This window comes from Myotis nattereri (assembly GCF_964212035.1).
Source record: "Myotis nattereri genome assembly, chromosome: 6".
Classification (NCBI taxonomy): domain Eukaryota; kingdom Metazoa; phylum Chordata; class Mammalia; order Chiroptera; family Vespertilionidae; genus Myotis; species Myotis nattereri.
This window is the reverse complement of record NC_138081.1, coordinates 20,793,572-20,821,046: the sequence shown is the minus strand read 5'-3', so window position 1 is coordinate 20,821,046 and position 27,475 is coordinate 20,793,572. Positions and strand designations below refer to the sequence as shown.

The window sequence follows — 27,475 nt, the reverse complement described above, 5'->3', positions numbered from 1 at the left end:
GTGTAGGAAATGGTAGTGTATAAAGTGCGTGCACAAATATTGTCTTTATTGAAGCATAACCCATTAGAGATTTATTTCAGGATTTGCTAATGTTCATCCTAAAGGAAAGAAACCAAATACTTAAAATGAGTCACTAACAATTTACTTCTAAGTCACTCTTTTCTGGAAGTTAAAGCCCATATTGTCATGTAGGTTCTAGATTTTAAGATATCAAAGTACCAATACTAGTGCTGCATAATCCAGATAGGAAGGTCTCTCCCTTTTCCAGAGTTGAATTCAAATTCAAAAAATTACTTTCACTTTATTCTGTGCATGACAGATGTTTGGATTCCTTAGGGTCTAGAGAATTCTTAGGTGGGTGAGCCCCAGTTTCCAGGCAAGTTTAGAGGTGGATAGCCTTGCAATACAGAGAACTTTGCAGCATGAACACAATTGCACTGAGCAGTATAAAGAAACAATCAGCTTCAAATGGACTGATTTGGCAAGTTAATAGGTTGAATCTTTCCCTCAAGATGTTATAGCCATGATGTATGCAACTGCTTTTATAGATGTATCGTTTTATAATTATGTTTTATATATAGATGCTGGCTTCTTCTTTTACTGCGTTTAAATATTTGTGTATTTTTTTAAGTTTTGGTAGCCAACTTCTAGTGACATAATTATTTTAAGATTTTGTTATGGGCCATGTCAGCTCTCAGTTCTTGAGTTTGGCAAAGAAAGAACGCAGAACCAAGAACTCTAGCACAAGAGGACGTTTATTTAGCTTGCAAAACAAAAGTACGCTGGAAGAGAAGATTTGAGCAGGATGTTCAGAGAGCTGCCTTGGTCTCATAGAAAGAAAGTCACAGAGGCAGACAAAGTAAGCCAGCTGGGCTGTGAGGACTCAGGAAACAAATTATAGAGGCAAAATAAAGGGCCCTTGGAAACAGGGTCAGGGGGTGAGCCCAGGATGAGCTACCACTGCTCCCCTGGTTGCAAGTCTCATGGGGACCCTTAAAGCTTAGAAAAAAGACAGAGAGCACAGGCATGCTCTAGCACTGGTCGGCAAACTGCGGCTTGGCAAGCCATGACTCGCGAGCCACATGCGGCTCTTTGGCCCCTTGAGTCTGGCTCTTTCACAAAATACTGGTTCGTCCACAAAATACCGACTTCTGCGCATGGGCCACGAAGTTTCAATCGCACTGTACGTGCGTGCCCGTACATGGTATTTTATGGAAGAGCCACACTCAAGGGGCCAAAGAGCTGCATGTGGCTCGCCATCCGCGGTTTGCCGACCATGGCTCTAGAGAGAGAGCAGGCACTTTGTCTTAAGGCTTATGATCTGTTTTCTAAAGGCAGGGATTTTAGAGGATGCCTCAGGTGAGGATTTCAATAGAATACTCATAGGCTTTCCAGGGGTGTCCTTTAATATGCTGATCCATCAACATGAGCTATAGGGTCTGAGTCCTGGTCTCTACCGATTGGTTGGTGCAAAGTAAGGGGTCATTGGTCATTGTATCTGGCCCAGATGCCAGCCGTGGCATCGCTCCACCTGGTTTTGCTGCTTTTCTGGGCCTGGAGCTGAAACACAGCTGATGCCTAGATGTTATCTCTATAGTTTCCTCAAAACTCTGTCTCTGTGGTCAGCAGACCGGAGACTTTGTTCCTAAGATTATTTGAGGCTGATGAGAACCTCATTGTCCTGAGGGCTTAATGCTTACAGGAGTGCTGTGCAAGGGCGAAGGAGGCAGGTGAGTCAGGGTGCTGGATGGGGCAAGTTTGAATCAGCTATTGTCTCAGTTTCCCTATCCCACTTGCCAAGGAGTTTTCCTGGCTTCTTACTATCTTGCTTCAGTTTTTTTTTTTTTTTTTTTTTACAGGCATCTATTTTAACAAACATGATATGCTTATGAGCACATTATTCTTCAGCCATCATCCAAGGGTTTTCTGGGATAGTTCCAATCAATTCTATCATGTTGTTATATCATATGTTAAACCAATGTGTCTTGGTTTTTGGTTTTAGAAAAAAAAGCCATTGCAGACTATTTCTTACTATGCTAAGAAGCTTAAACATAAAAAGAACAATGTATGAAAATAAGAGAGGTGAGCCGAAGCAGCCAACTGGCACCCATGCTTGAGGCTCACATGCCAATCAAGTTATTCTTTGCTTTCCAACACTTCCCAATTTTTAAAAAAACACGTATTTGAGGCTGGATGGCAACTCTATAAGAAGACATCGATGACATAAATACAGACAGCATTGTGTTGGGTAGAGCAATGCCAGGAATTGACAGGACCAACAGTTAAACCAAAGCAATTAAGTTTCCACAAACACTTGACTTGGTGTTGAATCAACACTCTTCTTGATAAACAGCAGTGTGGCAAGCGTAACTGACAAATCATACATTTCCAATATATAAACCGCGCTGGTTTGACAAAGTAATGCAACTCTTTTCCAGCTTTCTTTTTACAGTAGGGGAGAAAGTAAGTTAGTTGCTCAGTAATTTGTGAGTTTTCCTTCAGTGATCATACAAAATTCTCTTTCTGAAAAATGCTTAATGATTTCTGGATGAGCTTGGCACGCTTCCAGCTTAATACCATCTTCCTCCAACAATATGCTTACGGCTATTGGTGATTGATTTTTAAATGACATTTAGTACAGCGATGCCACAGACCGTTTTCCAGGCATTCATTAAGAGCACTTTGGCAAGGCCAGAAAACTCCGTCTCAAGAGCCTACAACCTTTCTCTTGTTTTTTATTTTACACCCGCCACCTCAACACACAACACAAAATAATTCGTGAGTACACACTCTTTACCTTATTTTGTTTTGTTCTCTTGTTGATACTCAATTGGCCTTTCTCAGGAAAGATCTGAGGAAAATTTTTATTAAATAATAGCAGCGTCTTTCTTCCAACGAACAAAGGCCTTATCCAAAATGGAAAAAAAAGATACAAACAAGCCATGTAGACAGAGACATCACTATAAATGGCAATGCACTTGTAGACACAGACATTTGCCAAGTTTTCAGAATAATAAACTAAGTAAAAAAAAAACTTAATATACCTGGTTTTGAAGTGATTTTCTATTCGCACATATGGTTTCTGTCTGGGTAACAATATCCTTTGCTTTAAAAGTCATTTATTTATCATTGTCTAGTACAAATGACATCTAGAGTATTTAGTATTTTACTATTTGGTATGATATCCTTTTAGTATTTTTGGACTCTTCAAGGCAGTTAGTTGCTTCCACATCACTTCTGGACCAATTTATATTAGAATGTTCCCATCTTGCAGGTAGATTTCCTATGGAGCAAGAAGTTCCATAGGAAAATGGACTCTTTACCTTTTAATCCCCAGATTCTCCGGTATTTATGGTACAGTTTCCATAAATGCATTGTATGCATTATGTGCCAGGTACTAGATTACAAACTGCATGAGATTGTGGCTTATATGTTCAGTTATTCTATGGATCTGCAGTATCTAGAAGAGAGCTTGGTTCATATTAATACTGCAATAAATGTTTATGGAATGAATGCATGCCTGCATGTAATAGAGCTGATAAGCTGCCTCTCTCCTCTGGGCCATGGGGTCACTATCCCTTTCAGAACTTTTGCTATCTGATCATGGCTCCACTGAACCATGTAGCTAATCTTTGCAGCTTGTCCCAAATATGGGCATTTCAAAGCAATGAGGTCCTTTAAAGACATTGCCTTGATTATAAACTGTAAATGCAACGACAATCATAATTCATAATCTTCAAAAGCCCTAAAGTTGCTCTGATTATTATGCTGCTTGGGTGACCAGGCCAGCAGAGGGGGGGCAGTTGGGGGTAACCAGGTCGGCAGGGGGGCAGTAAGGGTTTTCCAGGCCAATGGGGGGGGGGCAGTTAGGGGCAAACAGGCCAGTGGCAGGAGGAGTGGGGGAAGTTAGGGCTGACCAGGCAGACATGCAGATTAGGAGCCAGCAGTCCAGGATTTTGAGAGGGATGTCCTATTGCCGGTTTAGGCCCGATCCTCAGGATATCCTCCAAGGGGTCCTGGATTAGACAGAGTTCAGGCTGGGTTGAGAGGATCCCCCCTCCCCTGCATGAATTTCATGTACCTGGCCTCTAGTTAACCATAAAGAAAGATTAAACTGGACACATTTAAATTAAGATCTTCGGTTTGACAAAAGATATAATTAAGAGAGTTCAAAAAGTAAACCACAGACTAAGAAAATATTTTTGCAGTATATACATTGACAAATACTTCATATCAAGAACATATAGAGAATTTCTACAAATCAATAAGATACAATCAAATTAATTACAAAAATGGGCAAAAGATTTGACAGATATTTCACCAAAGATGGTAAGCAAGTGGCTGGTAAACATATAGAAATGTATTCAATATCAGTAGTCATCATTAGACAAATACAAATTAAATATTGTGATATGTACCATTACACAAACATAATGGATAAACTCTAAAATAAAATTTAAAAAAGACTGAGAATACTAAATATGGGTGAGGCTATGAAGATGGTAGAAAAAATATACAATTTTTTATAAATCATTTGGAAAAAGATTTGATGGTATCTACTGAAGGAAAACATGTATACCATATGACCCAATGATTCTACCCTTGAATATATACTCAAAAAAAGTGAATAATAATATGTACAAAGACATATGCATAACATGTCATAGAAGTTTTATTCACTAATGCTCACTAATAGAATGGGTAGGTAAATTATATTGTTAATGTACAGTAGAATACTACATAGCTATTAACAAAAATAAACTTCACATTCAACATGGATTCAAGCAAAAGAGCGTATTTATTAAAAATATATTTTTTATTTATATGAAGTTTCAAAACTGATAAAACTAACCTATTGTTATAGAAATCAAAATGGTTTTTACTCTAGAGAGTTACTGACTGAAAGGGGAAACCAGCGATTTTCTTGGCTGCTGAAACTGTTACATATATTGTTTTTGGTGGTAGTTACATGGGAATGTACATATTTACAAAGTTATCAATCTCTACACTTAATACTTATGTACTTTATTAAATGTAAGCTCTACCTTAGTAATTTTTTAAAAAAAATATATTTTATTGATTTTTATGGAGAGGAAGGGAGAGGGATAGAGAGCTAGAAACATCGATGAGAGAGAAACATCGATCAGGTGCCTCCTGCACACCCCCCACTGGGGATGTGCCTGCAACCAAGGTGCATGCCCTTGACTGGAATCGAACCTGTGACCTTTCAGTCCACAGGCCGACACTCTATCCACTGAGCTAAACCGGTCAGGGCTACCTTAGTAATTTTTTAATTGACAAACTCACTGAGGCAAAGAAGATAAAAAGATTGGCACTATATTCCTTATAAAGTCTATTCTTATGAAGTCTTTGCCTAAGACAAGGCTGGGACTGTTCTTCCTGTAGGTACTTTCTGAAACAGTCGTGATCTAACCCTTTAATCTGTCAGAATGCATACCCAAGGGCATGCCAGAGGGCAGTACTCAATTTTCCTCAGTTTTTTTCTCTCCTCATTTTTGATCTTTCCTTCAACTAATTATAGCTTGCAAATATCCAAGTTCTGTTTATATATTAATGAAAATACATCCTGAAACAGCCATGTAAGGAAATAAATATAAATACTGTGTCAAATTTCTAGTATTCTTATCTGAAAATATTTTTAAGAGTTTGGGCTTAAAATTGCCTATTGGATGTAAAATAAGTGTAAGTGGGGATTGATGCTAAAGCCAGTGAGGTGATGATAACTCTGCTGCTTCTGAAATACCCTGTTCAGAAAAGCTGCCTTTGGCCCTGGGCAGTAGCTCAGTTGATTAGAGCATCATCCTGATATGCCAAGGTTATGGGTTCCATCTCCAGTCAGGGCACATGCCAAGGTCAGCCTACAAATGCATAGAAAGTAGAACAGTTGGTTGACATCTCTCTCTCTCTCTCTCTCTCTCTCTCTCTCTCTCTCTCTCTCTCTTTCTCTCTCTCTCTCCCTCTCTCTCCCTTTCCCCCTCCCCCTCTCTCAAATCAATAAATAAAATTAAAAAGAAGAAAAGCTGCCTTTATCTCAGTACAAATACCTATAATGTCTAGGTTAAAATGACCTACTTAGGTCCTAGATTTGCAGACCTCCAGGTAATGGAGAACTGTTTGGACTTTTCTGGAGGCCTGGCCCAAACCCTGCCCTTATTCTCTAGGGAATAAGCTGCTGTCTGGGTCCCTGGAATCTCAACCTTGGACCCACTTGTCTTTCCACCCCCACAACATCTCTATGTCTCCCTCTTCATTATTTCTGCAGGATTGCTGTTTGCCTCAATCTCTGCCTGTTCCCTACCATTTTTTCATTCCTCAGGCCCCACCTTTTGACTCTGTGTCTGAGAACTGTCTGAGTGAGAGTCCAAAACCTGCACTTTCATAACAGTTCTGAGCCAATGATGACAGCTTCAGAATGACCTGGATCAATCCTCATTCTAAAATGCTTAACGTACTACTGATGCCCAAGCATTAACCTTTATCTTCATGGTTTGACTCAATTGCTCAAGGTAGATATTGGAACTTCACATAAACAATGTATTCATAGGATTACTTACAGAGAAAAATATTAACAGCCTAAAATCAAACTTTAGCCAATATTTTATTAAGTACAGTATAAGTCATTCACATAATCAAAATAATGCTCATGATAAATTATGATAGAAATTCTGGGGGAAAGTAGTAAATAATATTTTATAAAAATTATGTATTTATATGTAAATCTAAGCAGTAAATTTGTCCATAAGGGGGAAAAAAAAGACTTAAAAGACAAAATCTTTAAATTGTCAATACCAGTGGTTTAATTGATGTGAAACAAATAATATTTTTGGTACATCTTAAACCACTTATAACAGGCTTTTTGAGGTATAATTAAGATCCACTTTAGTGTATACCATAAAACATCATAACAAAATAATGAGCATACACACCATCCCAAAACACTTCCCTCAGAAAATGCAACAAGAGAAATTACAGACAGCCTCATCATGGAGTCTAACTTAAACTAGAGGCCAGGTGGAAAAAAATTTGTGCACTTAGGGGTAGGGGGTCCCTCAGCCCAGCCTGTGCCCTCTCGCAGTCTTGGACCCCTTTGGGGATGACCACCTGCTGGCTTAGGCCTGCTCCCCGGGGGATTGGGCCTAAGATGGCAATCAGACATCCCTCTGGCAGCTTGGTAGCCCTCGGGGGATGCCCACTTGCCAGCAGGGAGCAGACCTAAGCTGCAGTCGGACATCCTTAGCACTGCTGAGGAGGCAGGAGAGGCTACCACCACCACCGCTGTACTAGCAGCCATCAGCCTGGCTTGTGGCTGAGCAGAGCTCCCCTCGTGAGAGCGCACTGAACACCAGAGGGCAACTCCTGCATTGAGCGTCTGCCCCCTGGTGGTCAGTGTGTGTCATAGTTTCCAGTCATTTCCAGTCTTTCTGCTGTTAGGGTCAGTTTGCATATTACCCTTTTACTATATAGGATAGAGGCTTGGTACACGGGTGGGGGCCAGATGGTTTGCCCTGAAGGATGATCCGATTCAGGGTGGGGGTCCCGCTTGGGTGTCTGGCCAGCCTGAATGAGGGGATGATGGCTGTTTGCAGCTGGTCACACCCCCTTCAGGGTGGGGGTCCCCACCTGGGTGCCTGGTCAGTGTGGGTGAGGGGCTGAGGGTCGTTTTCAGGCTGGAGGGTGACTGAAGCTCCTAGCCTCTTTTTTTTTCTTATTCTGGGATTTATTTTCCTTCTATAGCTGTCACTGGAGCTGAGAGCCGTCTCCAGCTCTGAGGCTGTGGCTGGCTGAAAGCAGGTATCTGGGTTTGTTTAGCTTCTATAATTGAAACTCTGTTGCCATCACTGGCGCTCTAAGCTCTGAGTCTGCTGGCAGCTGAAAGCAGGTTTCTGGGTTTGTTTAGCTTCTATAATTGCAACATTGTTGCATCTGGAGCTCAGAGCTGGCCTGTGGCAGGCGGGGAACCTTGGCTTCCTCTGTCACTGGAGCAAGCAAGCCTCATGTTTGCTTCAGCTGCGTGGCTGCTGTCCGCCATATTTGTTGGCAGTTAATTTGCATATCCTGCTGATTAGCCAATGGGAAGCGTAGTGGAGGTATGGTTAATTACCATGTTTGTCTATTATTAGATAGGATAATAACACCTTATAAATATATAAATGTGTATATAAATAAGTACACATATATATGTTGCTATCAATGAAAAAAATATATATATATATAAAATCCACCTACTATATTTAAGTAGCTCTTTTTTACTTTTTCTTCAATTAACTTAGGGGGGAAATTATGTTTTTTACTACATTTTTTTGAGAGTTAAGTAATAGAATAGAATGCCTATTTCATCATCTCTGTCACTATATTACTATAAATCTTGGGGTTTGAGGATATGTGACATTTTGGAGGGATAAAGAGTTGAAAGGAAAGAAAAAGAGGACTAAAGAACAATAAAGGCAAGATTGTTTTCATGTGCACGTTCCCTGATGTAATTTACAAAAGTCCCATGATATTGAACATGTTTGACTGTGCGCAGGGGAAACTTAATCTGTTTTTTTGGAAGTTTTTCTCAAAATGAGAATAAAATTATTTGCCTTTTTTTTCCCCCCTTATCACTTAGCAGGATGGAGTCAAAAATAAACTTGGCAAATTGTTATAAAAAAAAAAAGGTGCCAACCAAATTTAATAACCTATACTTATTCATATCCTAAAGCAACCTCTATTGAATATAAATAAAGAAGAGGAAATACTAATTCTGATTTTCCTGACTCGCAATGACAATAATCAGATGTTACAGAATATCTCTAAATCATGAACATAATTTACTGGTAACCAGTAAGGCAACAGAGAATTCAAATCTAATCTTTTTGTGTTTTTATATTAATTTCCTGTTGCTACTTTAACAAATTGCTAGAAACTTAGTGTCATAAAATAACACTAATTTCTTATCATGCAGTTCTGGAGGCCAGAGTTCCAAATGGGCCTGGCTGAGCTAAAATCGGGATTCAGCAGGGAGGGTCCAGGCAGGATCCATGTCCATTCCTTTTCCTACTGCCAGAGGGAGCCCTTATTCTTTGGTGATGGTCCCTTCCTCCATCTTTGAAGTCTGCAGTGACTAGTCAAGTCTTTCTCATGATTTATTGTTGACACTGCCTCCCTCTTCCACATTTAAGTATCTTCCTGATCACATTGAACTCACATGGATAATCCAGGATACTCTCCCTGTTTTAAAATCAGCGGATTAGCAATTTGAATTCCACCTGCTTAATTCTCTCATGTCACATAATGTAACATATTAAACAGTTCCAGGAATTAAGACATTAAGTCTATTATTCTTCCAACCGCAGTTCTGTCTTTACCTCTTGATCCCAATGACTAACATATTAAACCTTTCAATAGTCCTGCTGGTTTCTTTTTTTCAGGAAATGCAAATATATCTAAAAGTGTTTTAAAAAAAGTCTTATTATGCAACTTTATCTCAGGAGTTGACAGTAATCTAAAATTATGTTACTTTTCTTTCCAGGATAAAAATGAAACACTTCTTATTTTTGGCTGCTGCTGCTGGATTTCTGCCTGGTTTGATTATAAGAATATGTGGGGTTTGTATATTTCATAATTATTTTCCAGAAGAAATAGATCTAGCCCTGTAGTACACTCACTTTGTTACAGGCACTATGTGAGGATGTTATGTCTGCTATTCACCTAGTTCTCACCATCGCCCTATTAGGCAAGTACTATTCTTTTATTTTGTTTTGTTAATCCTCACCAAGGATATTTTTTTCCCATTGCTTTTTAGACAGAGTGGAAGGGAGGAGAGAGAGAGACAAAGAGAAACATCGATGTGAGAGAGACATATTGACTGGTTGCCTTCTGCTGGTGCCTTGACCAGGGCCTGGGATTAAATCTGCAACCCAGGTATGTACCCTTGACAGGGAATTGAACCCGAGACTCTTCAGTGCACAGGCCCAGGCTCCAACCACTGACCCATACTGGCCAGAGCAGCAAGTACTATTCTTAATCCCTCATTACAGAGAGAGGTTAAGTCATGCAGCCAAGGTCAGATAACTAGGACATGCAGAGCTTGTAAGTGCCCCTAAGTAGTCTGATTTCACGGGCCCATGCCTGTGTTATTATAGTCCCTCTGGGCAATTCAAAAAAGCTGAGAATGTAGGGCAAGAATTACTTATTTATCCATGTATTTTCCATGACTAAATAGGGAAAAAATACTGTTCTGTTGACCCAGAAAAGGTAACTATTCCATTAATATCCAAACTGAGCTATCTGGTTTGTAACTATAACAAGATTGTAACACATTAAAAGAAACTATGAAATTAATGATGCCAAGAGCAAAGTGAGCAGAGTCAGGAGCAATTAGCAATGGAGTGAATATATAAGGCCTGAATCTCACTACTTATTGTAAACAAGAACTTCAACAATCAAAGACAGAAACAAAATGCTCAATGGTATAATTAGGAAGAAGTCCCATATATGTTGTGCTCGCCCACTAATGTGTACCTCTAAATACCTCAATGATATGAAGAAAACATGACTTTTTAATGTTCCCCAAATTAGTTTTATTATAAGCTGAAGTCAATAGCTTCAGTATAGAAAATGGTTTTTATATTTTTATATGCAAAATAGGATAAATCAGATGTGTAATATAAATAAGCTGCTCTTTATTGCAATGAATGATAACCTAAAAATATTAAGGGTATTTATTTTTCTTCTTGGTGAGTTGCAGATAAAAGGTAAACAATTTTTTAAAAGTCACAAATTGTGGATTATGGCTGATTTGAATCTTATATTAAATATATTTTTATTGATTTCAGAGAGGAAGGGAAAGAGATAGAAACATCAATGAGAGAGAATCATTGCTCAGATGCCTCCTGCACGCCCCCTAGTGGGGATCAAGCCCACAACCTGGGTATATAACCTGACCAGGAATGGAATCATGACCTCCTGGATCGTAGATTGCCACTCAACAACTTAGCCACAGCAGCCCGGGCTTGAATTCTACTTTAAACTTCAGATGCAAATATTAATGTTTTATCATATGAATAAAACAAACATGTAAGTGGTTTTTATCTGGGAAGCAAAGAGAACACGTGGAGGTGTGGTGGGGAATGAGCAAAGTCAGTCAGTAAAAGGTTTGCTACCAAGATTATTGTGGTTCATATTGTCCAATAACAAGTGCTTTAATGTGGTCCAAAGTACCAATTATAAAGTTCAAAAATCCCCACTACAGGCTGTTGCACTATTCTATAGGCTTGTATAATATCATACTGACATTCAGAAATCCTCAAAACTAGCACTGAAGATATGGAAAGTAACACATAGAGATAACAAATTGTAAAATGCTGCTTATCATTATTTATTCAATATAAACTATGAATTAAAATTGTGTGTAGGTCTGCATATACCACACTGTACTTGAAAAATTGCACTTTGAAGAAGTAAGACTAATTAATCATTTTCTGGTAACAGGTAAATGCAGGTAAAGTTTCATATGATTCAGTCCTTACTGACTCACTAGCTGTCCAAAAAGAAATTATTGATTTACATAACACCATCAGGAGAGCAGTGGATCCACCAGCCAGCAACATGCTGAAAATGGTAAGATTAATTAAAAAGTAATAGCAATGATGAAAATAATAGCAATGGTGCTTCCTGAGTTTTTATTATGTTCTATTCACTTTCAATATGCTGCAAGTCAGGTCTTCACAAGCAAACCTATGGCCTAGCAGAAGAGAGGCTCAGAGAAGGTAAGCAATTTCCCCAAATCCTACAGTTAGTAAATGACAGAGCAACAATTCCAACTCAGACAGCCTGGCTTCATGCATACTGTGCCCTGGGACAGTTCTCTCAAACTCGAGTGTGCCTAAGGATCCCTGAAGAACTCAGTACAGCACAGGTCTCTGAGCCCCGCTCTCTGAGACCTTGATTTAGGAGGTCTGGGGTGGAGCCCAGGCCAAGTTTCCAGCTGATGCTGACGCTGCCAGCCAGTGTTGTCAGTATAACAATCTTTGCCTACAAGTTATTGAGGTCTTTCATAGCTGTCATCAATGGTAGGACACTCTTCTGAGAATAAAGATGTCCAGATTCTAAGCCAGGTGATGCTATCAGGTAAACAAAATACTGACAAATCTATTTTCCAGTTCCCTGGCATCTCATGAAAAGAGAGAGAGAGAAATTGTCTTTCCACTAGAAACCAAAAGCTATCTCAGGCATTGTTATACTGTGAGTGCTACCACTGACACGCCTATTGTGCTAACCACTCTTCTAGAACCTATTATGTTAATTCATTGAATTCAATAATTCTGTGGTTAGATACTATCATTTCCATTTTACAAATGATTAATTTGAGTCTCAGAGAAATGAGGTAGCTTCTCCAGTCATCAATACTGCATCAGTACAGAGTTGACTGCAAAGGGCCAGCTCCAGGCACCCGCTCTTAATTAGGTACTTCCCTTAGGATGAACATGATCCAAACTCCTTGGTTTCCAGATGAGCAAATAAGTGTAGCAAGGAGGTTATAGAGTAAATAGAAAATATGGACACTACTATATTTTATTATTGTGGATTAAGGTTTATATAATGGAAACAGACTATAAGAATGGCTGTATTCTCGTGCTAACTGCAAAGGTGTGAGAGAGCAACAAGATGACAAATTAGGCGCACCAGTAAAGCTGGGTAACATTTTAAAGGGAATATGGGAATCGAGCTGTTCCATAAACAATTCACAGGATCTGGATAGAAAGAAACTGATAGAATTACAGACAGTATGGCTAAAGTACCCATCACCACTGACAGCCAGGGATTAAAAAAAAAAAGAGAGTTTCTGTATAATGGGTAAGGACCTGATTAAACAGAACCACTTGTCGAAACCAGAATTCATGACTTTGGTGCAATAACCATAAACACTCACTTGCTATTTTAATCAGGGATGTACTAGTATCACAAAAACAGAGTATCTTGCCAACATAATGTCCTACAGAGCATCCTCAAGGAGGTGTGAACAACAGGCTCTGTGTAATGAATGCTGCCGTTAATTTACACAATAAGCTAAGCTGACTCTGAGATGGAAATTATCATGCAGCATATTCATTCGGGGAACAACCTCCAGATGTACACTTACCTATGGAGGGAGAGCGAGCAGCATCATTGGGCAAACGGAGGAATGAGATTGTGACACAGTCCGAGCAGAGGCTTTAGCTAATCCCGTGGGAAACTATCCAACTAGGACACAACCCTGCTGAGCTGTCCTGAGTTGGAAGGAAATGTCCTAGAAGTTACAGATGCCATGTGTGCTAGCTGTTGGATATGGGAAGGGATTATGCTCATGGATAAGGACAACTTTAGGGAGCACAGGCAATAATAGAGTTGTCTGTGGGCAGGATTCTCAGCTTAAGAGGAAATAAAAGCTTCAGTTCACAAGGGGACCTGGTTAGTGCATCACAGTACGTATGACAAGCAATCTGTGAGTAAAAATGAGACAATATACATATAGAATTGGGTACCGATCCTGGCATGAAGTATTAGCTATAAATTTTATTATACACAATTTTATAGGAAATATGTGACACTATACTTGCTTCTAATCACAGCCACTATTTATTGAACATGTAACATAAGATTTATCACATCACAATTGTATTGCATCAATTATCATATTAAAATTTTTGAAAAAACTATTTGGTATAAAGTATGGATTACATTTTACAGAGGAAGAAACTGAGATTCCAACAGACTAAATAATATGTACTAATGAGTGATGGGAAGGATTTCTAACCCTGGTATGTTTTCAAGAAGTATTTATTTAACCTCTTTAATGCTTCTGAGAGAGAAGCTACATCTGAAATGTGTTATCAAATTTTGATTTTGAAAGCATAAAGGCTAAAAGAATGAATTGAAAGTTTTGTCTTTCTCTTTCAACTAGACTATTTAAAGCAGTATGTTTATTTAAATTATCTTCAATTATTTAAATTGAGTATATTTCTGGCCGTGGATTCTTAATGACAATACATTGGAATCTTACTATGGAAATGTTGAGATTATGTGTTTGTATTTTACTCTGCTGCTGTAGAGTTGGAATAACGAAGCTGCAAACAATGCCAGAGAACTGGCAAAGCATTGTGACGTGGTGCAGAGCAACGCACTGAAGAGAAGAATTACAAGTAGGTGTATGTCTATGACTCACCTTTGTTCACAAGTCCGCGGGGATTGCTAAGACACCGGGAAAGTCATGCCATCTGGGTTTGCATTTGCCCCATAAATGCCGGTGAATTGTGGCCCGCTGTTTATAATAATACTATTTCATTATTATTAATTATTTAACTTGGATTTTCAGTGTTCAGATTCTAATTATCATAAGGAGAGAATAAAAGCTCTCAGTGTTACAGAATAGTTGAGTGATGGACACCTTCTAGCTAGCTACTCTATGCAGCTATTTCAGCTACCCACAATATCACCATACCTTACGCTTTGGAACACTAGTACAGTTGAGAAGTTATATTCAACTCTACTGAGCTTCCCAGAAGAACAATTGTAGGTGTTCAAATATGAGTCTATCTCATGGCATTTATAATAGGTCAGTCGCTGTTAGTTTCCAGGAAAGCCAATGCTACTTCCTATGAATGCAGAGATTAATAATATTTATAAGATATTTGTTTATCAGAAAATATTAAAAAATACTAGTGAAACCTCCATATTTGTCCAATATTGTTGAGCAGTGAATTAGCAATGCGAGTCTTTCCTTCCCCAGAGAGATGCAGATCACTCCTGAATGCCATATTTGATTAGAACTCACCTCACAAGTGGTATGGCTAAGTTAGTAAATGCTTATTTCAAGGACTTTACATGATTCATACTTTTGTGTGGCTCCTTTTAAACCATGGGCCCTGTTACAACTCATAGTCTGCTCTGACTGATTTCACCCTTCTTATCAGCTTGGAGGCGACAAAGACTGAAATGTTGATTGATTTGATTTCTAAGCCTCACACATCATCTTCTGCTGTCAATGTCTCACCAGACCTGAGCACCAGAAGGGCACTCATCCAAGAGGGAGAAGACTGCCAGCAGAGAAATCACTGAGCTCACCTCCTCTTATAAGATATTGCTTGGATAGCCAGCAAATCATTTATAAAGTAAAAATAAGGAAGTCATTCTTCTAAAGTACTTTCAAAATTTTAGAGTATAACCCAACCCTTTTCCCTTCTTTCAGATACTTTTTGTGGAGAAAATATGTATTTGACTCCTTATCCTATCACATGGACAGAGGTGATTGGAATCTGGCACAATGAATCTAAAAATTTTGAGTATGGTGTCTGGTCAACAGAGGATGAGCAAACAGTTGATCATTACACTCAGGTAACTTGTGAACTGGCAAATATACACATTGCTTAAGTGACGATGATCATCTGTGAAAAATAGGTGACTGATAACCAAGGGCAATCATTCTACCCACTTTTTTCAAACTTATACTTGACCTACTGAATTCCTCTTATAAGTTGCAACTCAAGGAAATGTGAGGATTTTTCCTTCTTTACATAATTTATTTTCTGGGAAGTGAAAAATAAATATTAATATACCAATGTAATTTATAAGTTATATTTTTAAAGAATGAAAATAATTGTAACAATACAGAGAATCCCCTTCTTTCCAGTTTATTTTTATTGTGGTAAAATAATCTACATATATAAAAGCCTAATACATTAAGGGTCCCACCAGTCAGTCAACTGTTCAGTCAACCGCTTGACCAGTCTCTATGATGTGCACTGACCATTAGGGGGCAGATGCTCTGACCGGTAGGTTAGCTTGCTGCTAGGGTCTGGCTGATCGGGACTGGGCGAGACAAGCTGGACATTCCCTGGAGCCCTCCTGCAGACCCTCCCTGGCTGACCAACCTCCTACAGTCCCTCCCTGGCAGGCTGTCCCTGATCTGCCTGGATGGGGACTGGGCGAGAAGGCCCCCATGGGCCATGATCGGGACTGGGCAAGATGGACCAGACACGCCCTGGAGCCAACCTCTCACAGTCCCTCCCCAGCCTCTAAAATATTTCTTCTAATTAATTTCTTTTCAATGTGTATGAATTTGTGCACCAGGCCTCTAGTATACATATATATTATTAAAATTGTCATTTTAAAATTGTGTACCATTAATGTTCACTGTCATTAACTACATTCAAATTATTTTTCAACTATCACCCCTATCCATCTCCAGAATTTTTCATCTTCCCAAACTAAAACTCAGTACCCATTATATAATAACTTACCATATCTCCCCCTCCCCTTCCTCTGGCAGCCACCAGTATATTTTCTGTCTCTTTAAATTTGACAGCTCTAGATACCTCACATAGTTAGAATCATACAATACTTGTCTTTTAATGTCTACCTTATTTCATTTATCATAACATGCTTAATCCATGTTCATTCATGTTATAGCATGTGTTTCAACCTATTAAGGCTGTACATTATATGTACATACCACCTGCTGTTTATCCATTCATCCATCAATAGATAATTAGGTTGTTTCAACCTTTTGGCTATTGAGAATAATGTTGCGAAAAATATTGGTATACAGATATTGGTTCATATCCTGTTTTCAGTTATTTTGGGGACTATACCTGGGTGTAGATTTGATGGATCATATGGTAATTCTATGTTTAATTAGTTAAGGAACTGCCATACTGTCTTCCATAGCAGCTTTATATTTTTACATTCCTGACAGCAATATTTCCAGTTTCTTCACATCCATACTGTATTGATCTGCTTGGGCTGCCATAACAAGACATTTCAGGCTGGGTGGATTAAACAACACAAAATTATTATCTCACATTTCTGGAAGCTTTAAGTCTGTGAACGCCTGGAGTTTAGGCAGTTTCTGTGAGAGCTCTCTTCCTGGCTTATATGTGGCCATCTTCTCACTATGTTGCCACATGGTCTTTCTTCTGTGCATACCTGGAGAGAGGTAGGGGTGGGCAGAAGGTGCTCTCTGGTGCCTTTTATTATAAGGACACTAATCCTATATAATAAAAGGCTAATATGGAAATTGTACCTTCGGGAGTTCGACCAACCAGGAGTTCTACCACTCGCTATGGTGTGCACTGACCACCATGGGGCGGCATGGAACAAAGGAAAGCCCTGCCTGCCAGCCGAAGGAAGGCCCCCGCTGACAGCCAAAAGGTCTCGATCGGCCCTGATTGCTGGCTAGGCCTAGGGTCCCTACCCATGCATGGATTTCATCCACCAGGCCTCTAGTTCTATTATATCATGGCCCCACCCTTCAGACCCCATTTAACCTAAATTAATTCCTTAGAGGCTTCTCCAAATAGATCCATACTTCTGGATTAAAGCTTTGGAATATGAATATTGAGGAGATGTACCATTCAATACCTAACACATACACTTTTAATCCTATATAATAAAAGGCTAGTATGCAAATTGATGGAATGGCAGAACAACCAGTTGCTATGATGCGCACTGACCACCAGAGGGCAGACGCTTGATGCAGGAGCTGACTCCTGGTGGTCAGTGCGCTCCCACAGGGGGAGCGCTGCTCAGCCAGAAGCCGGGCTCACAGCTGGCAAGCACAGCAGCTGTGGTGGGAGTCTCTCCCCCTCCACAGTTGTGCTAAGGATGTATGGGGAGCAGGCCTAAGCCATCAGTCAGACATCCCCCGAGGGCTCCCAGACTGCACTGTGAGAGGGTGCAGGCTGGACTGAGTGACCCCCTGAATGCACAAATTTCATTCACCTGGCCTCTAGTATTTTATGTTGTTTTTTTTGTTAGTGCTGGTTTTTGTTTATTTGATATATTAAAGAAAATCCAGGTCTGAAGTGGTATTTCACTGTGGCATGGTTGTGCATTTCTTTAATGATTGGTGATGTTGAGCACCTTTTCATGTGCTTGCCAGACGTTTGTATATCTTCTTTGAAGGAATGTCTACTCAAATCCTTTGCTTATTTAATCAGTTTTGTTTGTTTGTTTTTTAGTTATAAGATACCTATCCTTTATCAAGTTTATAATTTGTAAATATAAATTTCTATTGTATGAGTTGCATATTTACCCTGATGATGGTATCCTATTTATGATCCAAATTTTTATAAAGTCTAATTTATCTCTTTTTTTTTCTTGCCTGTGCTTTTAGTTCCATTTCAAGAAATTATTGCCAAATTCTATTTCATGAAGTTTTTCCCTTTTGTTACTTTCTAAGACATTTATAGTTTCCACATTTATATATAGGTCATTGATCCATTCTGAGTTAATTTTTTTTATGTAGTGTAAGGTAGGGTTGAACTTTGTTTACTTCCATGTGGATATTTGTTTTCCCAACATTATTTGTGGTAAGCCTTTTCTTTACCCATTGAATAATCTTGGCACCCTGTTGGAAAACATTTAACCATTTATGTTAGGGTTTATTTGTGAGGTCTCTATTCTATTTTATAGGTGTATATGTCTATCATTATGCCAGAACCACAGTTTTATTACTGTAGCTTTTACTAATGTTTGGAATCAAAAAGTGTATGACCTCCAACTTTGTTCTGCTTTAGGATGATTTTTTTGTGTGAAAAGAAAATATATTGGGATTCTGACAGAAAATGCATTAAATCTGTAGAATGCTTAGAGTAATGTTATTATGTTAAAAATATGAAGTCCTCCAGCCCATGAACATCCGATAGCTTTCTTATCATTTCAGTCTTCTTTAATATCTACCAGCTATGTTTACTAGTTCTCAGTATACAAATCTTTCACCAACTTAGGTTTATTTATACCAGGGTGGACAAAAGTAGGTTTATAATTGTAAGTATGCAAAACACAGTTTATTCTGATATTATTTATTCATTGTAGCATTCTTTATTATGGTTATTAACTTGCTTTTGCTGATCCCTGTAAATATTGTATTTTTTGGTGCTATTTTAAAGAAAATTATTCTCTTAATTTTTTTCAGAGTGTTTACTGCAGGTTTATGAAAACACAATTGATTTTCCTGTGCTAATGTATTCCGCAGATTTTCTGAATTTGTTTATCAATTGTAATGATTTTTTTTGTGGCATTGTCAGGGTTTCCTACATATAAAATTATGTCATCTATACAGATAATTTTACTCTTTCCTTTCCTAATTGGATTTTTTTTCTTGTCTAGTTGCTCTGGCTAGAATTTCTAGCACCTTGTTTCATAGAAGTTGCAAAAGTCAGCACTCTTTTTTTGTGGCTGATCTTGGAGAATAATTCCACCTTTCCCATTGATTATGATGTTAGCAGAGAGATTTACATATGTGGCTTTTACTATGTTATAATAGTTTTTTCTTACCAGTTTGTTGAACACTTTGTATAATGAGAGGTTGAATTTTATAAAATGCTTGTTTCAATTTATGTAATCATGTGTCTTCTTCTCATCATTGTTTTCATGTGTTAGTCTGCATTGATTTATTTTTATGTGTTAAACCATCCTTATTTTGGAGGAATAAATCCTACTTTGTCCCAGTGTACAATTCTTTTTTTAAAATTCTATTTTAATTTTTACAACATGCAAAATAAATCTATTACAAGATTGTAGATACAAAATAATTAGCCATTTATATCCAATAAACATTAGTATTTTAAGAAAAATGATTTTAAATATAATAATGTTACTTTTAATATGATTCTGAATTTAATTTGTTGAGTTTTACATTGTTCATATGGGATATTGGATTGTAGTTTACTTTCTTCTTTAAATTGATTTTAGAGAGAGAGAAAGGGAAAGGGAGAGAGAGAGAAAAAGAGAGAGAGAGAGAGAGAGAGAGAGAGAGAGAGAGAGAGAGAGAGAGAGAGATTGAGAAATGTTATGTGAAAAAGAAACATTGATCAGTTGACTCCAGTGTGTACCCTCACCGGGGAACAAACCTGCCACCTGGGCATGTGCTTTTACTGGCTGACAGAGAATCAAACCTGTGACTCTCAGTGCACAGGACGATGCTCAAACAACTGAGCCACACTGGCCAAGGCTGTAGCTTACTCTTTTTTGTAGCGTCTGTGTCAGTCTCCAGTATTAGAATAAAACTGGTTTATAGTAATTGTTAAAAAGTATTTTTTCATCTTGAAACTTTTAGATGACTTTAAAAATTATTGATATTCATTATTCTTTCAATATTTGGTATAATTCTCCAGTGAAGTGATCAGAGGCAGATCTTTCTTTATTTTGTTAAAGCTTTTCTATTGCAATTTCTTTGTTTGAAGAATCACCTCTTAGAAACATTGATTTTCTCTATGTAATTTATTTGATCATTCTATTTTCCCTTAGTTAATCTAGCTAATTTATCAATTGTATTGATCTTTTTGAAGAAGATTTATACTTTTGGTTTTATTGATTTTTTTATTCTTTATTTTGTTTATCTATACTTTAATCTCTGTTATTTACTTCAGCTAGCTTTGGGTTTAACTTATTATATTTTTTCTAGTGTCTTAAAATAAAACTTTACACTATTGATTTGAGATCTTATTCTTTAATGTGACCATTTATAGCTATAAGTGTAACTTAGCACTGTTTTTGCTGCTTTAACCCTGTTTTAGTATGTTGAATTTTTAATTTTTGTCTTAAGATATTTTCTAACTTCCCACTTAATTTCTCTTTTACCCACTTGTAAAGATTGTGTTTTTAATATACACATATTAGTAAATTTTCCAGTTTCTTTCATCTTTTGATTTTTAGTTTCATTCCTTTGTGATAAGAAGAAAATACTTTGTTATATTTAAGACTTTAGATATATTAAAATTGGTTTTGTAGGCTAACATATAGTCTATCTTGGTGATTTTTCCATGTGTATTTGACAAAATGTATATTTGACAAAATGTATTGGCTGGAGTGTTTTATTTCTTACATTTTGGAAACCATATTTTTTTTTCTTTTTTGTCCCTCATTTTCTCCATTACCATCTTTTTGTTTATTTATTTAGTGGACTTTTTGTAGTGGCACCTATTGACTCCCTCCTCATTTCCTTTTGTGTATTTACTATAGATATTTTTCTATTTGGTTGCCATGGGAATTATATGTAATATTCTAAAAGTATAATAATCTGTTTTAACTAATAACCAGTTGCATACAAAAGTGCTCATTTATAGTTCCAGCACCCTGCTTATGCAACACATTATTTTTACAAGAAAGAGTTATTACTATTATACAATTATTTTTAAACCATGTAAAAATTGTAAAATAGCACTACAGAACAAAATTTCAATGATCTTGGTTTTTATATGTTACCATGTATTTACTTTACTGGAGATATTATATTTTCATATGTCTTCAAGGTACTGTTTACTTTCTTTCCATTTCACTTGAAGAATTCCTTTCAGAATTTTTTTGTGAGGCAGATCTATTGGCAATAAACTCCTACAGACTTTGTTTTGCTCAAAATATCTTAATTTCTCCTTCATTTCTGAATGACAGTTTTGTAAGATACAGTATATGATTTTGGGTCTACTATTTTTTTTTCCAGAACTTTAAATGTATCACCCACTGTCTTCTGTACTGTGAGTTTTATGCTGAGAAATTCTCTAATGATCTTATTGCAGATTCCTGTACATGATAAGTCATAGTATTTTTTTCTGTTTTCAAGATTCTTAATCTTTAGTTTTTGACAGTTTGAATATAATATATCTTAGTACTGGTTGTATTCAACTTGGAGATCATTGATCTTCTTGGATTTGTACATTAAATTATTTTTTCAAATTTGGGAAATCCTAAACAATAATGTTTTCAAATGATCTCTCTACTCCTTTTATTCTATATCTTCCTGGTAGCACTCCCAAAATGTATATATGGGCTACTTGATGATGTCCCATAAACCCCCTAGCCTCTGTCAAATACAATAATTTCAAATTACCTGTCTCATAGTTGGTCAATGCTTTCTTCTTCCTGTTCAAATCTGTTATAGATCACCTCTAGTACATTATTTGAATTTGGTTATGCTATTTTCCACTCTAGAATTTCTCTTTGGCTATTTAAAAAAGTTTTTAATCTTTGTTGACATTCTCACTTTTTAATATATTATTTCCCTGATTTATTTTAGTTATTTTCTGTGTTGTTCTTTAGCTCTTTAAGCATATTTAAGACAGTTGTGTTAAAGTCTATGTGTAGTAAGTCTAACACCTGTGTATATTCAGGGTTTCTGTGATTCCATCTGTCTCTTGAATGAGACATGTTTTTCTATTTCTTCATATAACTTGTGATTTTTTGTTGTTGTCAAAAATAAGACATTTGAACAAAAAAGCAACTTTTCCCAGTCTTTGCCATTTTGTAGGAATGACCTTGATTAATTAACAGGATACATTTTGAGACTGGGGATCAAACTAGGGTGAAACTTAGAGGTCGTCTCATGTTATTTTTCTAAGCAAGTATCACGCCTGAGACTATGTCTCGGACTCTTTTCCATTTCCCCAAATGCATAGCTATTTTCAAATGTCTTAATTTCCCATAATTTCTCATTCTTGTTGGCACTTTAAATGCTCTAGAATATTTTCTTACGCATAGTCCTTTGCTGCAGGTGTCAGTGGGTTTCCATTTCTCCTTCAGCTATAATGAGGCAGATCCACTATCTCCTATGTCTTTTCATGCCTGGGAACTGAATTATGGAATAGCTTACCATCTGAGCTCTAAATAATGAAAAAAAATATTGCTTGGGGAAGCACATAGCACATTAGAATCTTGCAAATAAGGTCCTTTCTAGTTCGTCCAACCCAAGTGAGGAAACAAAATCTCAACCATTTCCTACCAACCACTAGACACATGAGAATCGTTCTGTTTTTTATGATTTCATAAATAGCTGTGCTGAAAGCATCCTAATAGCAAAGTGTTTATTTTAAATCATAGATAACAATATTCATATTATAATCATATAGAAAATAATCAAATTTTAACAAAATAATCTCTTTATATTTACAGATTATTTGGTCTTCCTCTTACCTCATTGGCTGTGGTGTGTCATCATGCTGCAAAAAATTGACACCTCAATTCCTCTATGTTTGTCACTATTGCCATGAGTATGTATTATACAGTTTGGGTTCACATAGCTTTTATTCTAGTTCCTCAAACAGAGAATAAAAATTAAATAAGTATTACATTTCAGTTATTTAGCTATTCCTAAAACATTGTACACACACACACAGACAAACACACACACACTTTTCTTTACATCCTATTTTTCTAAATAATTCTGTCTATCATTAATAGAATATTTAAATTCAGAAATATTACAAGTAGTCTGGTTATTGAGCTAGCATAAGTAAAAAACAGGGATATTTACTTCAACAATGCAGAGTATTTTTATAATGCAAGGGCAGAAATACAATGGACTATCAAGAATAAACAGAAAAAGCCAAGTGTTCTTGTCTTTAGCTTTTCAGTATAACTATCAATGTATGTCTTTTCTTTAAAAATTAAGTTTATATATTACCAACAGTGTGAGTGCCAGTTCCTAGAAGAAATAATCTGATTGCTTTAGTGAAGGGCAGGTGTGCTCCTTTGTCCCATGGTATTTTGCCACTGCCTCCCATATGTGTAGCACAATAAAAAGATGTTTAATATGAACTAATGAAAATGATTTAGCTGATCATATGCTATCACCTTTACACTTTAAATGATGTCTTCAAAATCACTGTAGAGTCAATTTATATAACATCTTATACAATAAAACAATATGCTAAGTGTTAGACCAATTGGTCGACTGTTGGGTCGACTACTCGACCAACTGCTATGATGCACATGGGCCACCAGGGGACAGACTCTCCAACTGGTAGGTTAGCTTGCTGCTGGGGTCCGGACCATCAGGATTGGCAAGAGGGCCGGACACACCCTGGAGCCCTCCCATGGTCCCTCTCTGGCTGGCTGGCCAACCTGACGTGGTCCCTCCCCAGCCCCCACTGGCCCTGATCTGTACTGGGCAAGATGATCCCAATCAGCGGCCAGGCTGTGGGACTGCACCTGTGCACGGATTCATGCCCTGGGCCTCTAATATTCATATAATAGGTCCATGTGAGTTATTTCTGGTCTTATTATATCTTTATTTTAGTAGTTAGTATTTGCTGTGATTTTTTTTTATCTATGTAGTTAGTGCTGAGAAAAATAATGATCTGCTTGCATTTAAAAGCCACAAATTGTGCTTAATCTCTGACGGGGTTGATGGTCTGTGTTGAACTCCTGACAATACAAAAAGAAGTAGAAAGCATGGAGTTGTGATTGAAAAATTTTCTTAGCAAAAAGATTTCATGGTGTATCTGACAAGATCCCTTACTGAATTAAGTAATAAAAATATTTTATATGGTAATTTTTTTAACAATGTATAGATCAAGGAGAAAAAAATATTAGATAGATTGTTCTTTCAGCCAAAACATTTGCTTTACTTTTTATGAAGTAAGAATCAACTTAATCTTTCTTAAGATATCTGCAGGCAAACCTGTCTTAAATTATCTCAGAACGGGAAAGTCTTACCTACTACTCTGTCCTCCAGCTCTTTAGGTTGAGTAAAATATGGTGTAGTTTTACTTTTTATAATACTTCATCTGTTTCTATAAAAGACAGTAACATGTTTCAATTTTCTTATCACATAGCGCAAGATAAATTTAGAACAACTCCACTCACTTAAAACTTTTCACGTTGTTAAGAACCATGTACTTTCATGTAACTATTTATCAAGTACTTAGGGGTATAAAGAAAAATTTCCTATTGTGAATGGCTCTAAAGTCATTCTGCTTAGGACTTGACTGTTCAAAGAGGTACAAACTCCCTCAAAATATTCTTAGGACACCAGAGTTGCCTGTTGCACATTTAAAAAGATAAATTTTCATTGTACAACTTACAAAGTCTAGAAAATATTAAAGTCATCTAAAAGATTAACATTGTTATATACAAGTGGTTTTCAAAAATTGTCTTTAAAGTTGATAGTAAATAGAGAGTACATTTTATATGTATTTTTCAAACTTCAAATTTATGAGACCACTTTTTCTTTTTTCTTAAGGGGAAATGAACCTGAACTAAAGGGTATGCCTTATATGATAGGAGATTCATGTGAAGATTGTCCAAACGACTGTGACAACAAACTTTGTAGTAAGTTTTACATCCCAGTTTGCTTAATATTAACCATGGATTTGATTCAATTTAGTTGCAGATATAGGAAATTTTAACAATTTCACCAAAATCTGTTGGGATTCACAATTGAATTTAGTAAAGTTGCAGGATACAAGCCATTATACCAAACTTAGTTGTATTTATACTCACAAATAACAATCAGAAAAAAAAAATTTTTAAAGCAGACCTAGTTACAATTACAGAGAAAAAATAAAATACCTAAGCATAAATTTATTCAAGACAGTAAAAGATCTATATACTGAAAATTATAATACATTGATGAAAAAAAATCAAGACACAAATAAATGAAAATATATTACCCACTTATGTGTTATAAGAATTAATATTGCTAAAATGTACACATTACCCAAATCTATCTACAGACTTAATGTAATCGCTATCAAAATTCCTTTAGCATTTTTCACAGAAATGTCACTATCAACATTAAAAATTTGTATGAAACCACAAAAGACCCCAAATAGCCAAAGCAATCTTAAGGGGAAAAATAAAGCTGAAGGTATCACACTCCTGATTTCAAACTATATTACAAACTTTAGTAATCAAAGCAGTATAAAACTGACTTAAAAACAGACACATCGATCAATGGGACAAAGGAGAGAGCCCAGAAATGTAAATTGGTGCAGTGACTTTGGCAAATAGTATGGAGAGTCTTGGAAAAATTCGAAACGGAACTATCATGTGATCCAGCAACTCTACTTCTAGGTATTTATCCAAAGAAACTGAAAACACTAACTCAAAAAGGTATCTGTTCATGGTTAGCACCGATAGCCAAGACATGGAAACAACCTAACTGTCTATTGACAGATAAATTGATAAAGAAAATGTGATATACTAATCAGCCATAAAGAAAAGCAAACTCCACCATTTGCAAAAACATGGATGAACCTTGAAGACATTATGTTAAATGAGGTGAGTCAGACAGAGAAAAATGAATAATATGTTACCTCACTTATATGTGGAATCTAAAAAAGTCCAAACTCATAACAGAGAATAGATTGGTGGTTTTCAGAGGCTATGAGATGGGGTGCGGGAAGAATGACTTAAGGTGATTAAAAGGTATAAAATCCCAGTTAGAGAAAGAATAAATTCTGGGCATGTAATGTGCAGCATTTTGCCAGTAGTTAAAAGTGTTGTATTATATATTTGCAAGTTACTAAAGGAGTAAATCCTAACAGTTCTCATCAGAAGAAAAAAAAAACTATGTAAGGTTATGAATGCTACCTAAACTAATTGTTAATCATTTCACAGTATACTGGTATACATACATCATAATATTGTGTTGTACACCTGAAATGAATACAATGTTCTATATCAATTATATCTCAATAAAACTAGGGAGAGTAAAGAATAAAAGAAAAAAGAATAATAAAAACAATTTAGAGAAGTCAAAGAAAAACATGTTACATAAAAAGAAATACACATCTCTCACATCATATTTCTCTAAAATACTACATAGCAGAAGACAGTGGAATAATGATAGCTGATTTAAAGAAACATTGATATAGATATGTGCTTGTTCATAATATAGAGCCCACTGCCTTGTTATATAAGAAAATCTCTGGGTAAAGAGGTTATTTGAAAATTTTGCTATTCTATGTGTGGGTTTTATACGATTTTTACATTGGCCATGCATGAATTTTTTTCACTAACAATGCTAAATGACTTACACTTTCTGATTTCAAAGCTTATTACAAAGCTATAGTATTCAGAGTGGTGCTGGCTTAACAGACAAGTGCCAATGGAATAGAATAGAGAGCCCAGAAACAAACCCTAGTATATATGGGTATATATTAATTTTAATAATCCAAAGCAATTCCTTACCTATTAAATGGTAGAGCAACATATAAGCAGAATACACACATCAATAAAACTCTCTTATATATAGTTTATGATGTTGATGATCTCAAAATGACTCATCTCCAATCTGCTTAGATATGTCTAACCATAAATAAATAAATAAATAAATAAATAAATAAATAAATAAATAAGTAGTGATTAAAACAACCTGTTTAATGTCAGAGGCAACTTTCATCTTTTTATTTTTCTTTAATGACTGACCTCATTTAACTCATTACCCGTTTTCCATTCTAATTTTATTAGTTCATGATAATCAAAATTAATAAGCTATTGTTGGTCAATTTTATGTTTATGCCTTTAGGAGCTGCCCTCTTTCCCCACTGACTGTGATTGTTTGAGATAACATTGCTTTTTCCGTTCAGCTAACCCCTGCACCTATTATGATGAATACACTGACTGCGATATACAGAAAGTGGTTCCTGGATGCCGCGCCCTGTCAGTCACACTACAATGCAAAGCCACGTGCTTGTGCACCACTGAGATCAAGTAA

The 27,475-nt window shown here is 36.6% G+C and overlaps 1 protein-coding gene across 1 annotated transcript; it reads left to right on the top strand.

Moving 5' to 3' along the window:
- Positions 1-1,276: 1,276 nt before the first annotated feature.
- On the top strand, positions 1,277-27,475 carry CRISP1 (cysteine rich secretory protein 1; the record flags this gene model as incomplete). The annotated part of the gene is made up of 8 exons (XM_081094648.1): positions 1,277-1,359; positions 9,533-9,608; positions 11,494-11,622; positions 14,093-14,183; positions 15,230-15,375; positions 22,927-23,024; positions 24,998-25,086; positions 27,348-27,475. 8 exons carry the CDS (start codon positions 1,277-1,279, stop codon positions 27,473-27,475), a joined length of 840 nt encoding a protein of 279 aa, XP_080950774.1.